The 14261-nt window shown below is 45.1% G+C and overlaps 2 protein-coding genes across 2 annotated transcripts; one reads left to right on the top strand and one right to left on the bottom strand.

The window, feature by feature from the left end:
* Positions 1 to 174: 174 nt before the first annotated feature.
* Positions 175 to 2826, top strand: PIH1D2 (PIH1 domain containing 2). Its single transcript, XM_052786579.1, has 5 exons — positions 175 to 362; positions 489 to 612; positions 1123 to 1368; positions 1928 to 2193; positions 2310 to 2826. Exons 1-5 carry the CDS (start codon positions 201 to 203, stop codon positions 2454 to 2456), a joined length of 945 nt encoding a protein of 314 aa, XP_052642539.1. The 5' UTR covers positions 175 to 200; the 3' UTR covers positions 2457 to 2826.
* Positions 2827 to 3955: 1129 nt separating this feature from the next.
* Positions 3956 to 13355, bottom strand: DLAT (dihydrolipoamide S-acetyltransferase). The gene is made up of 14 exons (XM_052786572.1): positions 13019 to 13355; positions 12395 to 12496; positions 11921 to 12045; positions 11646 to 11802; positions 10334 to 10460; positions 9767 to 9960; positions 9088 to 9250; positions 8800 to 8867; positions 7946 to 8038; positions 7745 to 7852; positions 7070 to 7185; positions 6631 to 6793; positions 6331 to 6467; positions 3956 to 5518 (listed from the first exon to the last, which is right to left on the bottom strand). The coding sequence occupies exons 1-14, from the start codon at positions 13262 to 13264 to the stop codon at positions 5389 to 5391; spliced, it is 1929 nt and encodes a 642-aa protein (XP_052642532.1). The 5' UTR covers positions 13265 to 13355; the 3' UTR covers positions 3956 to 5388.
* Positions 13356 to 14261: the final 906 nt, after the last annotated feature.

Below are 14261 nucleotides of genomic sequence, written 5' to 3'. Positions count from 1 at the left end.
GCGACCGCCGGGCGGAACGGCCCGGTGGCGGCTCCGGGGACAGGCGGGCAGCGGCCAGCTCCGCCGCGGGGCCTGCGGGGCCGGGACGGGGGCGGTTGCGGGGCCGGCTCGAGCGGAAGCAGGAGGAGGACGGGAAAGGCGGGCGGACCCGCAGAGCGCGGCCCTTCCGGTCGCTCCGTCGCTAGGCGACGGCGGTCGCCATGGCGGGCGCGGCGCTGGTCTCGCAGCTCTGGTCGCTGCTGGACGAGATGGCGGAGAACGAGCCCCAAGCCTACCGTCGGTTCCAGCGGCAGCAGCGCGCCGAGGCTGAGCGGCTCTGCGCCCCGCCGGAGCCTCACCTGTGCCTGCGGGCCCGTCCCACGGTGGGTTGCGCGGGGTTTGGCGTTCGGCCTCTCGCCCGGGCGCTGCGGCGGGTAACGAGGGCCGAGTGCGGGGCCGGAGGGGGGCGGCGCGGGCGGAGCGCTCAGCCGCGGCTCGGCCTCTTGCAGGGAGTCGTCGGGAGGCCGCTGTTCATCAACGTCTGCGGCTGGAAAAGGGTGCCGGCGCCCAAGGCCCCCACTGACCCCACTCCTATCAGTGCGGGGCCGCTGGAAGAAGTATCTGGCGAAGGAGGTACGTCCCGAAGGAGTTGCGCTTCGCCCCGGATGCATTTGTTGCTGCAGTAGTCCACTCCGTGGCAATCAGACGCAGACTCTCGCTGTCACAGAGGGTGGTGCCGCGCCGTGGCCAGCAATTAGCCCGGGGAGGGGGGGGAGGGATGGGGGGGCAAGGATGTGACAGGCATATCCCAACAGGACTCTAAATGAATCCTTCCCTTTTGAAAAAAAAACAACAAACTGAAGAAACACAAGAGTTGCACGCATCTAAATCCTGAAGAGTACTAGGAATCTCTTTGACCACGTATACTCACGTTCACTTGGACTGTGTTCCCACGCTTGTCCTTGAACACACAGACTGCTGGTTCAGCACATGTAGAGGTGCTGACTCTAGAGGAGGATGACAGAATTAGCTCTCTGCCCAGAAGCCACAAATTCATTTCCTTTCCTTTTAAATCAAGTGATTATAAAGAATGCTGGCACATGGTACATAGCAATGATTCTGACGTGTAACTTATTTTTATAGACCTTTACAGCATTATAGATATTGCATATAACCCAGATGTTCTTCAGAGGGGAGAAGAAAACCCAGAAAAAATGGAGCACTTGATCCATTTGACACTTAAATTTGTTGAGGAACGATGCAACCTTATCCTTTCTGATTTGTACACCACTGAATCATTCAAACTGAAAGGAAGCCTGGAAACAATGCAGCAACGTCTGAAAGGAAGGCAGATGCCAACTCCACATCTCAGTCAGAACACAAAGAAGGGTATGTAGAGACCTGCTGTCACTTTTCTTTGAGGACCTATCAGATTCTCCAACAAACTTACTGAAGTCTCATCTCTCTCACCCCAGTTCTTGCCAGAAGCATAAACCAAATGCTTCTCTCTAAGAATTCAGAATAAGGCAGCAGTATTCATACCAGACGTTAGTTTAACCCTGCTGGCCTGTCTGCATTCATCTCCGGTGTTTTACAAGTGAGAAGCTGTAGTGACACTGGAACAGCAAATTCCCTTTTTCCTATATCCACTAGACATTGGAACTCTGCTAGGATTTGATCCTTTGAGGTGCTAAGTTTCTTTTGCGCTAATCTGAGTAAAAGAGGTTGCTGCTGTAACTAGTAGTCTGAAAACAAGAACTTTTAACCTGTTGGCAATAAAACCAAATCATGGGCGAAAGAGAATCTGCCAGTAACAGTATTCAGCTGACAAAATTGCTCATTACAATTCATTACAGTTAAAACTTTCGTGATATATTTGTCAAGTGGCATAACATTACAGTTCTTAGTAACCGAGTGATACGTGTGAAAAACTTATTTTTCTTCAAAGAACTGACACTTGATCAGCTGCTACACACTATGGAAGCTGAGGACTGCAGCAATGTTCCTGTGTTGCTGAAGGATGAAAACATGACACACTCTAAAGTGCATCTGATAGAAGAAATTAGCAGTACTGAAATGCCAGAGAAGCTAAGTACCCCTGTCTATGAAATGATCACCGTGAAGGACACAAACAAGAAACCACTCAAATTTGAACTAAAAATTGAATTGCCTAAGGTTAGCTCTGTTTCTGAGTGTGATCTGCAGATTTCAAAGGTAAGAGAGCAGAAAGAATAACCTTGCATTTTCTGTCTAGCCTCCAGTTCCTAGAAATTCTCACTGCTAATTTGTTGTCAAATAGTTAATTAAGTATTTTAATTTTCTTGGTTTAGGATGACATAATCATTGAAGTCCCTGAAAAATACAAATTACAACTAGATCTGCCAGAATTGGTGGATGAAGAAACAACTACAGCAGTATTTAACAAAGGAAAAAGGGTATTGTTTATCACAGTGCCAGTTGCCAAGCCTGATCCTTAAAGACTGCATTCTGTCCAGTTCATGTTCACAGATGACAGAACAAAACAAAAGCCCAGAATGAGAATCCTAACTTTTAGATGGTGATGAGTTGGTTTCTTTTTATTGACCTTCTAATCTTCAGGGGTGAATACCTCAAATGCCTTCAGAAGACGCATGTAGAAAAGGACGTCTGGAGGAATACTAGCACCACCAAACTTAGGTAAAAAATAAGTAAAGATTATAAATATTCAAGGCGTACTTGAATATGTTAACAGCTGTAGTAAAGAACCATAAATGCATACATGCTTTACTACATCATTCATTTTGCCTTAAGGTACAGCAGTAACAGTTGTGAAGTCTTTTGGTAAATAAACTGATTACTGGATTCACATGGTTAGAGCATCTCTCGTGTATTTAACATTGGAACAACCAGCAGAGGGGTGTCATACAGTTCCACAAGTTGCCCTGCATGCTGTTGCTGTTCTCTTTAGGACAGTTCCTGCTGATCTTAACTGGAATAGGCTTGGTAGTCTTTTCAGTTACTGAATATGCTTGACCTCGCTTCTTACCAGTTTGGTAATCTCCGAATGAGACCATAAAACAACAGACCTATTCTGTACTATTCAAAACAGCATATAGAGATTCAAAGCTCAGGAACGCTCAGTGCGAAGCTAGCAACCAAAAACAATCTTGGAGCACTTCAACTAGAAAAAGTATCTGCATTAGTTTACACTAATACACAAAATACAAAATAATACAAAGCAACACAAAACAACTTTAAGGATTACTAAGCATTACTAGAATTAATTGGGAAAGGGACAAACAGAAGTTTAAGTAATCTTAGTTTCACGATTGATTTGGTAGTATGTCGTTCTTACAGCTTCTCTGACACATTTGCACTACAACCATGTTTCTGTACCGATACTCGTGAGATCACAAATGGAAACAGACAAGTTGGTTTTGAGCTGCAACTTTAAAATACAGGCTTACAAAAGAGCAGTAACTCCTAGCTTTCCCCCTTCTTTATTTCAAAGAAACTTAGAAGGCTGCATTGAAATACTGTTCAGTGGTTATAGTTGCAAGCTGAAATTCTACCACTGCCTGAGCGGAGCTGGCCTGTTGCAGGATGCAAGCAGTACCAGAAGGCACTATCAGCACTCCAAACACACACACCAGATAGGATTTTTTGAGTTGCAAGTGTTCCAGAGTCTGACAGTCATTCAGAAAGCTTTTCCATAGGATAAACTATTTAGTGTTCTTACTGCAAGAAGAAAGTGAAAGGTCTCTGTAGCCAGAATTTGAGGTTCCAGTAAACACTGCAGCAAGGAAGCCAGGAAGATTAAAGTTCAAAGTTCACTGCTGCATGACAGTAATATATGTATTATTTTGGAACATCTGTGATTACAATTTAAGGTTAATAGTGTGAGTTTCACTATCAGACTGAAAGGCTAAACAGCTCTGATTGTGCTATAGTAGCACAGTAAGCCACACACAACTGAACAGAAAAGCACTGGAACATGTTTTAGTAGTTGTCAATTCCAAATGTTTAATAGAATGCAGGTTCACTAGAGCAAGTCTGGAACCAAGATATTTTAGATCATTAAAGAAAAACCAAAACCTTAATGCACTTTTTGCTTAAGCCAGGCATGAAAACCAGGTATCACAGCAACCAGACATTAAATGGTTCCCACAAAAATATTTAATTTCCACAGTATTTTCTTTCAATATCTTTAGTGAATTTTGTATAACTTTACAGGAGACAGTACTTAATGCAATATACAGAATAACAGATCAGCTTTTTCTTTCTTTTTTTAAAACTTCTCCCCCCTGTTTAATTCTCCTGGTCACTTTGTAATTACTAAACATTCGTCCTTTTTACATTAACGTTTCCATGTGGAAAGTGGAATTCAAGAATGGTCAGCACTGCACCCCTTTCAGGATACAATGACTGGGGTAACTGGACACAAGTCCAACAAACTATTGAAGCATTTTACATACAATATATACATGGATAGCACATTCTGCAGCTTACTGAGGCTGGGACAACGCAGACAATTCAGGGAAAAACCACAGTACCAGTGACTAACTCAGACCTTCCTATGTGAGAACGCCTGAAAAAAAAATTTTCAAACATTCGAGTCATCACATGATTAACATCCACTGATGGGATTATTAGTGTGTGTGATTTGCCTATATTGGGTTCCAACACACAGATTCTCTTGAACATTCTGCAAAACAGTTACTTCCATGGCATCATAGTCTGATATTAACTTAGCAAGAGGAATAGCAAACATTTTCATACAAAAAGCACATGTAAGTGAAAGTCCACAAGGAGACAGCACATTCCCTGTAGTATCTGAGAGCTGTGACCCCACAGATATCAGTGCTCTTTCACCTTACTTTAAAGTGCTCAAAAGGGATCACACAGCTGAGAAGGTACAGACCAGTGCCAAATTCCAAGAGAGATTTGGAATGCCAGCACTTGGCCTTTGAGAAACTACTCCCAGGCGCTTCAGTCCCTTAGTGCATGTCATACTCACCCACCCCAGCAGGAGAACAGGATAATAAGGGAATTTACCTTCTACTAATTTGTACGTTTCAGCTGAACTCCTGTGAAGAGATGTTTATAATTCAAATTTCTGAGAACACTGAGGTCATGAAATTGGCAGTATGCATACTGCCTAGATCATTTTTAAATCTGGGATGCTTAACTCTGTTTTGGAAGAGTTTGCAAGTTAACTAACTGTATAAAAATACAGTATAGCTGTAATATTGCTCTGAAAAGCACTTTTGCAAACTTTTTCTGTACAGACTGGTAATAACATTACCAGATAATATAATACATATTTAAAATAAAAAAGGAACTCTTTTAATAAGTCTGAACACTAACGTCTAAATAGGTTGTTTAAAACAAAACAGTGTGACCCAGGAAAATTTTGCTTGCATGGTTAAATTATAGCAGCATGGTTACTGGCTTTTCAAGGAAATTCTTGAATTCAGCAAGCCACTGTGCTCCAACTGCTCCGTCTACAACACGATGGTCACAGCTAAGTGTAACGGACATCACACTGGCCACATCAAATCTGAAAGAAAAAAAAAAGAAAAAAAAAAGGTTAACACAATCCTCTGCAAGTCAGTGCCACTAACAAAGCAAAAAACTTTTATCAGAGAACCAGCAATAGCAGTTGGTGCTTGGTAACAAATGTTTCTCCCTGTGACTCCTAGAAAAGATTACATTGGAGAGCAGATCGTATTCATTCCTTTTCTGCAATTAAGAAACACATTTCTGTGTTCCCTTTAGGACAGGAAGCTCATTCTTGGTATCACAAGAACAGCCCCACACGATCAAAGAAAAAGAGCCATTTTACCCAGTAACCTCCAGTTTCCCCATGTGTCAGTGATAGATACCCGGGACTGTTAACAATTTAAAATAATCCTAAACATTCTCCTGGGTCTATGCTAGTTCCAGCTCCAAGCAAGGCAATACTATATACAGGACATTTGAATTATAATCGATCCCTTAGGTTTTCTTTAAATGCAAATTTAAGCAAGTTGTTAGAGGCACAGGTGCCTAAACTGCTGTGGATCCCAGACTCTTTTCCACAGCTTAACCCTATCCCTCAAAGAAAGAAACAGCCTTTCCTTAACTTCAAAGAAGTTACAAGAATAAATGTATGGCAGATCATTCATCAGTCACTGCATTTCTCTTTAACACCTGTGTGACCCTTTTATACAAGATCTCACTGTACTTCTTCAGAAGGTACTGAAAGCAGTATGTCAACAATTAATTTTATTTTAAATGATAATCTAATTAATGGAAGTGTTAGAAAACTAGCCCTTATTTAAAAGTTTGAATGCAGAAGCTCAGTAGATGCAGAATCAGATGAATACTTACCCTTTCTCATTATCAGCTGGCACTAGCCTTTTCTCTGAGGCACCAACTGCAAGGATGCAGGCCTGAGGTGGATTGATTATGGCAGAGAAATTCTTAATCCCATACATTCCTAAATTGGAAATTGTGAAAGTACCACCCTACAAGAAAAACACATTCATAGTCAAATTCACAAAAGCTCTTTCATGTGGAATATTAATGAACATGGCTGAAACATCACAAAATAGGCTTTGATCATTCTAAACAGGGCTTCTGAACAGAAGTCAAGGGCAGCAATGTTTAACAGCAATCCGAGTTTCTCACCTGGAATTCATGAGGCTGAAGTTTACCTTCTCGGGCTTTAGTTGCCAAAGAAACCACATCCTTACTAATGGAAGCCAGGCCCTTTATATGTGCATTAAACACAATAGGGGTTATAAGCCCCGCAGGAGTACTAACTGCAACGCTAACATCCACTACATGATTTCTGCAAGACACAAAGGAGATACCAGTTACTCTAGCAAGATAACAAAAAAATTTTCGGAACTATTCAGGTAACTCTAACATTAGTCATGCAACAATTATTTCACCTTGCACACTAGCCTTAAACGCAAGGTTCTTGCACTTTAACAAAAGCCTCTCAACCTTTGCATTATACCTGTTACCCTCCCTCCTCAAAATCCCAGCAGAATGTCTGCTATTTTGCCACGAACTCTCTACTGAACAAAGAAAGTTTCTGGCTTCGACCGTACCATAAACTTACTGCCTAATAACTGTGTCCATCCATGAAGAATTTGCCTCAGGCACCTTCAAGCATGCCAGAGCAGAAGCTTTAATTATGAAGTCATTGACAGAAAGCTTAATGTTATCCGAGACCTCCTGTAAATAAAGAGATTTGAGGTGTCAGTTTGTCTCTTACACATTACCTCAATTAACTTGGGTAGTCACTGCCATGCAGCCTTGTTTAGAGAAAATGTTAGAAAACAATCACGCTGCTTGTAAGCATTAGTATTTGAAGTGCCAAGATAATTAAGGAGATGAATACATCTCCTTCATAATTTAAGAAGGTACAATCTTTTTTAATGACTGTTTTTCCCCAAACTTGGCTTAGCATTATTATTTTGCTTAAATTTTCTACCCTTTTTACTCTTAAAAACCTTTTTACCCTTTTGCCCTACTTTCCAGCTGGAAGAATTGAACACCAAGCAGAGTACAAAGTGGCCCTCTTAGGGGAGTCAGAAATCAGTGCACAGTACCTGGGTAAAAAGTCTCATTCTGTCACAGACAATCCAGAACCGATCCACAACGGGTAGAAAAGGCACTGAAAAGACTTTTTTCCAAACCGAAATGGCATATCACCAAAAAGCAGGGTGGGCAAACCTGTGAGAGAACGCAGCTTTCCCCACACACACACTCTCACCATGCCCAAATGCTTTACCTGATTGAGTTCTTTCCTTAGCACCAGTACTTCTCCCATGTTTATATCAACAGAAAGGTAGTAGTGAGGTATTGTTTGTTTAGACTGCATCAACCGCTGAGCAATGACCTGCAGGTAAACAATAGAAGTGATGAAAATAAATCAATTTGGAAAATTCATGACTGCAAATAATCACCTCAGAAAAGAATAAAATCTTCTTACCCTGCGAATGTTGCTGATAGGGATATCTGTGAAGGTCCCCACTGGTGCTGCTGCAACCGCAGCAGTGGCAGGAACTGCCTCTAGTGCTGGAGCCTGCAATCACAGAAAGACAGCATAATTCGCAGTACTATCCAAATATCAATTGTACAGAGTAATTCAGTATGTGGGACAAGCGCTGAGGCTAAGTTGCCTCTTGCTTAAGAGCAGCAGATATTTCTACTCTCTAGCCTCACCTCTCCAGTACCTACTAGATTCTTTATATGTCCTATATTCCATTACTAAATGTAGTACTTGAGTGATTTAGAAATGCAACACTGATACACACTGCTATGAAGCTCCCAGAATATTAAGTCGTGCTAAATGGTTCTTTTACATACAGCAGAGGGGTATGCTAGAGGGCACTCAGCCATGTCCCTTCCAGCAGTACACAAAGCAACACTTCCATCATCTCATATAAAAGACAAGCAATGGTAAAAGAACAGATTTGTGGCAACAATGACAGCAGGCTGTTGGTTCATAAGTCTGGCTTTCATTCTAGTTGCTTCTTTCCAGCAATGTTAGATCAGCTGGGACTGGGCTTACCTCAATCCATAACAATGTAGCAACCAAATGAAGGGTTGAGAGCACAGGATTTTTCTCAGTGAAATACCAAAGGGACAAGTAAAGGAAGAAACTTCATCCGTGTTTCTCACAGGTTAAGCTTTACAACCTAACAGTCACCATAGCACACGCGGCATCATAACCCAACCAATCCGGCAATAACAGATCCATATAGTAATTGCATCTCTACAGAGCGTCTTCATCACTATAATAAAAGATCCAACAGATATTTTACAGATCTCAAGCCTACTCACTGGAGCAACCTTTGGTGGCACAAATGACTCCACGTCTTTCTTTGTGATTCTACCATCTGGTCCAGTACCTAAAAGGGTCAAAGAAAAACATAAGAGGCTTTCAATTATTTGCAACAGGGCATTGCTTCTAAAGGTACCAGTTTTATTCAACAGAGAGAAGTTACTTAACACAACCTCTGGTGAGGACAGCTGCACAGTCAGGATTTTCCCGAGAAAAGAATAGGCAAGTATGTACCTAGAGGGACAGACACTTGATAGTGAGAGTAAGGAAGCAGAACGGCAACCTACCTTTCACTTGGGCAAGGTCAATTCCTTTTTCTGCTGCCATTTTCTTTGCCAGGGGACTAACCAGGATCCTTCCTTTCCGGGGAGGTGGCCCAGCTGTGGGGACTGCTGGACTGGAAGGAACAGCAGGCTGGGGAGGAGGAGCAGCAGCAGGAGTTGCCACCACCTTAACAGAAAATTCAAAGCCATTAGCTTCAGGATCATTCAGCAAAAGCTTTGAAGGTACAGTAGAAGAACAGGACCATCTAATTACCAGTCAATAGAATAGCAAAAATAGTCACTAGTCTGAAAGAATTTTCAGATTCAGAGTGTTTCCCAGCGCCAGAAATTAAAATTAGAAACTTCCTGGGAAAGAGGCCAACTAAGCTGCTGAACTATACACCAAAAAAAAGGTGAAATAAATAATTTATGCTCCCAGTTTTCAAGGATGAGGCATTAGAACTGGCACAAGCAACAGGCTGGAGAAGAGATCATAATGAATGACTATCTGCTCCAGTTTTTGGAGGGCAAACTAGCGATCGCTCCTTAGGTCACTTATCACCAACACGTTAGCCTTACATTCACAGAATCATAACTATCATTGTTGGAGCCAGAGCTTCACACTGTCAAACCAGCAGAAAGTTCAGATCAGACCTCTTAATAGTTCCCATAACTTCTCTCACATGCTAAGAATGGTCCTTACTAGAGGAGGAGGAGGAGGAGGAGGAGGAGCTTGTGCCTTCATGTCAGTTACTGCAGTGTCTTGGTAGTCAGCAAAGGCTGGAATATCGGACTCTTTCTCCACAATGATGCAGAGAGCTGTTCCTAATGGCACATCTCTTGTTCCTTCAGGCACCAAGATTTTTGCCAAGTAGCCTTCTTCCTGCACTTCAAAGCCTGTAAGGGAAAGAAACAAAACTGGTTTGGTGCCTGATGCAGCTGAAGAGTTCCTCTAAATGCTACTTCTGAAGACTTCAGTAGCTAAAGCCCTACCCTACATTTAGTAGGCAAAAGAATCCTTTTCAGCGCAACTAGTAGGGAAACATCTTCACGCACTGTACATTACTAAGAAGGACTGATGAAGAAATAGAAGTGTTTTTAGGAGCTCCGATGTTTAGCTCTCCAATGGAATGAGAAGTTAACAAAACTTGTTTTAGTTGCCCCACAGCTTCACATCCTGAGCAGCTAGGAGACAGCTGGCACAGAGGCTACTCTGGATCCTCCCCTTTTAAGGGCACGCCATCCATTCTTGGCTTCAGAGTTGACTCACCTATTGTGGCTTTATCTGTCTCAATTTCTGCCAGTAAGTCTCCCTCATTTAGTTTCTCCCCGACCTTCTTCTCCCATCTCTGCACTGTGCCCATTGTCATGGTAGGTGACAGGGCAGGGAGAGTGACCTGTGAATCCAGAGAATACAAGAGAATCAGATTCTGGTAATTCAAAAGGAAGAGGAACAGGAACACAGTTTTAACTCCTGACTAAATGATGCCAACCTAAAGAAGTAGCCAGCCTTTAATGCACTCCTAGATCTGGCTCCATTACAGCAAAGCACAGTGCTGTCCCATATTGTTAGTTTGGCTTCTTTTATCAAGGCCTAAGCAAGAAAGAAAACAAAAGCAAAGAGCAAGAAATCTATATATCAAAATAATTATTACCACCATCCCATTGGGAGTGTCTTGCAGCTGCTATCTGCAAGGCTAAAAGGAAGACTGAAGCAAGTCGCTTTGTTTGTGACAAACAGGTTTGGCCCCTTTAAAAGCTATACAGACTTGTTTTCCCAATAAGCACTCAAAAGATGCTGTAGGTTTGCACATGCATATTGCTGTGCAACAAATACAGCACACGTGAGTACAGCTTCAGAGCAAAACTGGACAGATAAGTCAAGCAGTGGGAAGCAAGCAAGTTCAGTAGCTAAAACACAAGTCAGATTAAGAAGCCTTTAATTAGTTCTTTGTTCAATTACTGACTTTGCATAACATCTCAGACAAATCAGTTCCCACATGTATCATCTGTGGAATGAGATTTAGTATTTCAAATTTTCTTTTTCAAAGGAATGTCACAGAAATACCCTGCTACAAAGTGCTCAAATATAACAACAGTGGATGTACACTTCAATATCTCAGCAAGGTAAAAAGATTATCCACAAATACAACTCATTATTAGTCACCCACAAACACATCTGTGTGTTCATCAGAGTATCACACACTTGAGTTCTGCTCTGAGATGTAAGCAGGGCCTTCAGAGCTTATTCACACTTAGCACAAGGTCTTTTTATACCAGAACTATCTAAATAACGCAAATGTAGCAGGTTTTTCTAGACTGTGTAACAATCCTGGAGAGACAAGTCTCTCCTGTACAAGCAGCTGGGATGCTAAAATAATTTTCTTTAAAAAAAGCTTTCTGGGGCCTCCCCAAACACCTGCTTCAAGCATGCAATAATTCAAGTAGCACACACTCCTGCAATTATAGCTAATAACTTCCCACTCCAGACAATATTTACAACAAAATGCCCTAGAGCTAGCAATGGCAAAGACAGAAAAAAGAGTGCAACAAGCCTTAAATCATCAGCAACGCTCTCTTACCTGCATATGAGGAGGATAAGAGCTGCCAGGAGCCTGAGGAGAAGGCTGAGTTGGTGGTGAGGGAGCTGCAGCTTGAGGGGGAGGCACCGAGGCTGCAGGGGGGGCAGACACTGCAGAATCCAGAGTATAATTTTTAAAGGCATCAACATATTCAGGCCTAGAAGGAAACAAAGAACCGCAAAACCAGTCAGATGACTGTCTCTAAGCCTTTCACACAAGGCACCCAGGAAGCCCCAAGAAAGAAAATTCAACTCAAGGGTTAGAAAAATACATACTTTTCTACTGTGATACATATTATGGCCCCGATAGGAACATCTCTTGTTCCTTCTGGCACCAGGATCTTGGCCAAGTAGCATTCCTCCACGCTCTCAAAGCCAACTGTTGCTTTGTCTGTCTCCACCTTTGAGAGAGAAAAGGATATAATTAAAGCAATGGAAAAGACCAGTGAGCTCAGAGCCTTCCAGTCTGATAGCACAGGGTCACAATACACACAGTTCTGGAAAAGTTACGCTATGGCACCAGCTCTAGCAAAGTATGGTCTCAAAGAGGTTAAGTGCTGCTCCTGCTCAGAAAGAGGAAAAGCAGCAACCAGCTTTGAAAGGCTGTTAGCCACTCGTTCCCAACAGCATCTGTTGGGATCTGTGATCTTGAATCCAAGATCTGTGTTCAAGTGAGGGCAACCAGGGACAGAACCCAGGATGCACATGCAGCTCATTAGAAATGCAGCACAGCCTGTACCCCCAGGATACCTCTGCTATGAGCTCCCCTTCACCAATCTTGTCACCCTCCTTCTTTTCCCAGCGTGCAATGGTGCCCATCTGCATCGTGGGGGACAGAGCTGGCAAGGCCACCTGTGAAGAATAGGGCAGCATTACAACCCAGACAGCCCTGAACCGCGCACACAGGGCAGAGACAGATCCTCAGCACAGGCTGGGACAGGTGGACACAAAGGAGAGCCTGTCTGCAAATCCCCAGCAGGTCAGGACTGCCTCCAACCTACTGGTAAGAGCCCAGAGTGAACCAATGCTGGGGTGCTGAGATGGGGCTGACTGAGAAAGGGAGAAGTTATGCTAAGGGACCAAGAAAGATACAGGGAAAAAGGACTAGTGGTGAAGGAGGTGGTACCCGATGATGGTACAAGCTGCAGTTCCCCAAGGCAAACCGAGCTGCCCAGTGAGGGAAAGCAAGACCTGAAGACAGAAAATGAAGGGGCTGCCTCCGAGGCGGGGGACACGGACAGACGGACGGGACGGGACACACGAGTCTGTCCTCTGGGGGGACCCCAGTGGCTATAGGGACACGACCACCAGCGGGTGTGGAGGGCACCCAGCCCCCAGACTGCCCGGGGGGGGGTGGGGGTGGGAGCCTCTCACCTTCTGGTGTGCTGGAAGACTGCAGCAGCGACACGGGACGAGCCGGGGCCAAGCAGGAGGCAGCAGGAGCCCGCCAGGCCGGTGCACGGGGCCGCCCCACGCTGGCCCGCGGCCCAGCGGCACAGCCCCGGCTCCCACCGCCGCGCCGCGGCCGGCCACAGCGGCGCTGAACGTTCGGCAGCTCCGCACCAGACCAGGAGCTCCCGCCGCGCCCCGGGCTACACGTCGCGCCAACACCCGCCACATGCTGGAGCCGGAGCCGGAGCCGCGGCCCCGCCGCCGCCGCTCGGTGACCTCCTCCGTCCGGGCACGGCGCCGCACAGCCCCGCGCGACACTACCGCGCTGCCGTAAAGCGCGGCGGACAGACGGCGGGGCGGGATCGCCGTGTAATGGCGGTCGCGGGGGCTGCTAGGCCGCACTGCGCAGCAGTGGGACGGCCCGGGGCGGTTATGCGGGGGCTGCAGCGGCCGTCGGAGCCCAGCCCATGCAGGGGAAGGTACCTGGGGGCTGTCCCTGGCGCCTCCCCCCCCCCCGTCTGCGGCCCGGTGCGCTCCTGCGGAGGGCAGAGCTGCCGGAGGCTCCTCGGGGCACTCGGGAGACACGCGCGTCCCGGGCCACTCGTAATGCTGCACGGCCCGGCGCTTCTGCAGCCTCGCGGTGCCAGAAAGGTGCAGAGAAGCCTGGCTGGTAGAGGGTGCAGCCTTGTGGTTGACGCCAGCCACAGGAGCTCGTCCGGCAGTGAGAAAATTGGGCTGCAGCCAAACCCATATATCATACCTTCGTGCAGTACCCACCCAAAACTGCAACAGGCTCTCTTAGATTCTCCTTGTCACTATCACGAGGCCTAGATTTTAGCAAGGTGCCAGTTCTGTATGGGGACACGTGAATCCAGAAGCTACTCGGGGCAGTGGTCATGATGATGATGCCTTCTACCCAGGACTCGGCAGCACAGGTTCCCACAACCAAAAACTTAGCCTACACTTTGAAAGCAACAGTGTTGGTCAAGGGCAAAGCACCATATGCAATAAAATCCTATCACATGCATTGTTGCTCTTCTAGCCACGCTAAATGATTGAGGAGAAACTGCTCCTAAGCACGTAGGACTCGTCTCAACTGAGCTCAGCCAGTTCCAGCAGTTCACGCAACCTTGGGAGTGGAAGCAGTGAAATTCACTGTCAGCAAGGCAGCTGAGCAGAGCTTGTGTTTTGATTGTGTATTGTTCATGCCTGTTTTAAAAGTAAA

This window comes from Harpia harpyja, chromosome 4, assembly GCF_026419915.1.
Source record: "Harpia harpyja isolate bHarHar1 chromosome 4, bHarHar1 primary haplotype, whole genome shotgun sequence".
Classification (NCBI taxonomy): Eukaryota; Metazoa; Chordata; class Aves; order Accipitriformes; family Accipitridae; genus Harpia; species Harpia harpyja.
Note: the sequence above shows the minus strand (reverse complement) of the source record. Positions and strands in the feature narration are given on the sequence as shown.

Coding starts and splice junctions, on each gene's coding strand:
- PIH1D2 (XM_052786579.1), top strand. CDS start 201: ATGGCGGGCGCGGCGCTGGTCTCGCAGCTCTGGTCGCTGCTGGACGAG. Junction 1,369..1,927: donor CAGTCAGAACACAAAGAAGG/GTATGTAGAGAC, acceptor TTTTCTTCAAAG/AACTGACACTTGATCAGCTG. Junction 2,194..2,309: donor GTGATCTGCAGATTTCAAAG/GTAAGAGAGCAG, acceptor TTCTTGGTTTAG/GATGACATAATCATTGAAGT.
- DLAT (XM_052786572.1), bottom strand. CDS start 13,264: ATGTGGCGGGTGTTGGCGCGACGTGTAGCCCGGGGCGCGGCGGGAGCT. Junction 7,853..7,945: donor CTATCAGCAACATTCGCAGG/GTAAGAAGATTT, acceptor GTTTACCTGCAG/GTCATTGCTCAGCGGTTGAT. Junction 7,186..7,744: donor TAAGGAAAGAACTCAATCAG/GTAAAGCATTTG, acceptor CTTTATTTACAG/GAGGTCTCGGATAACATTAA.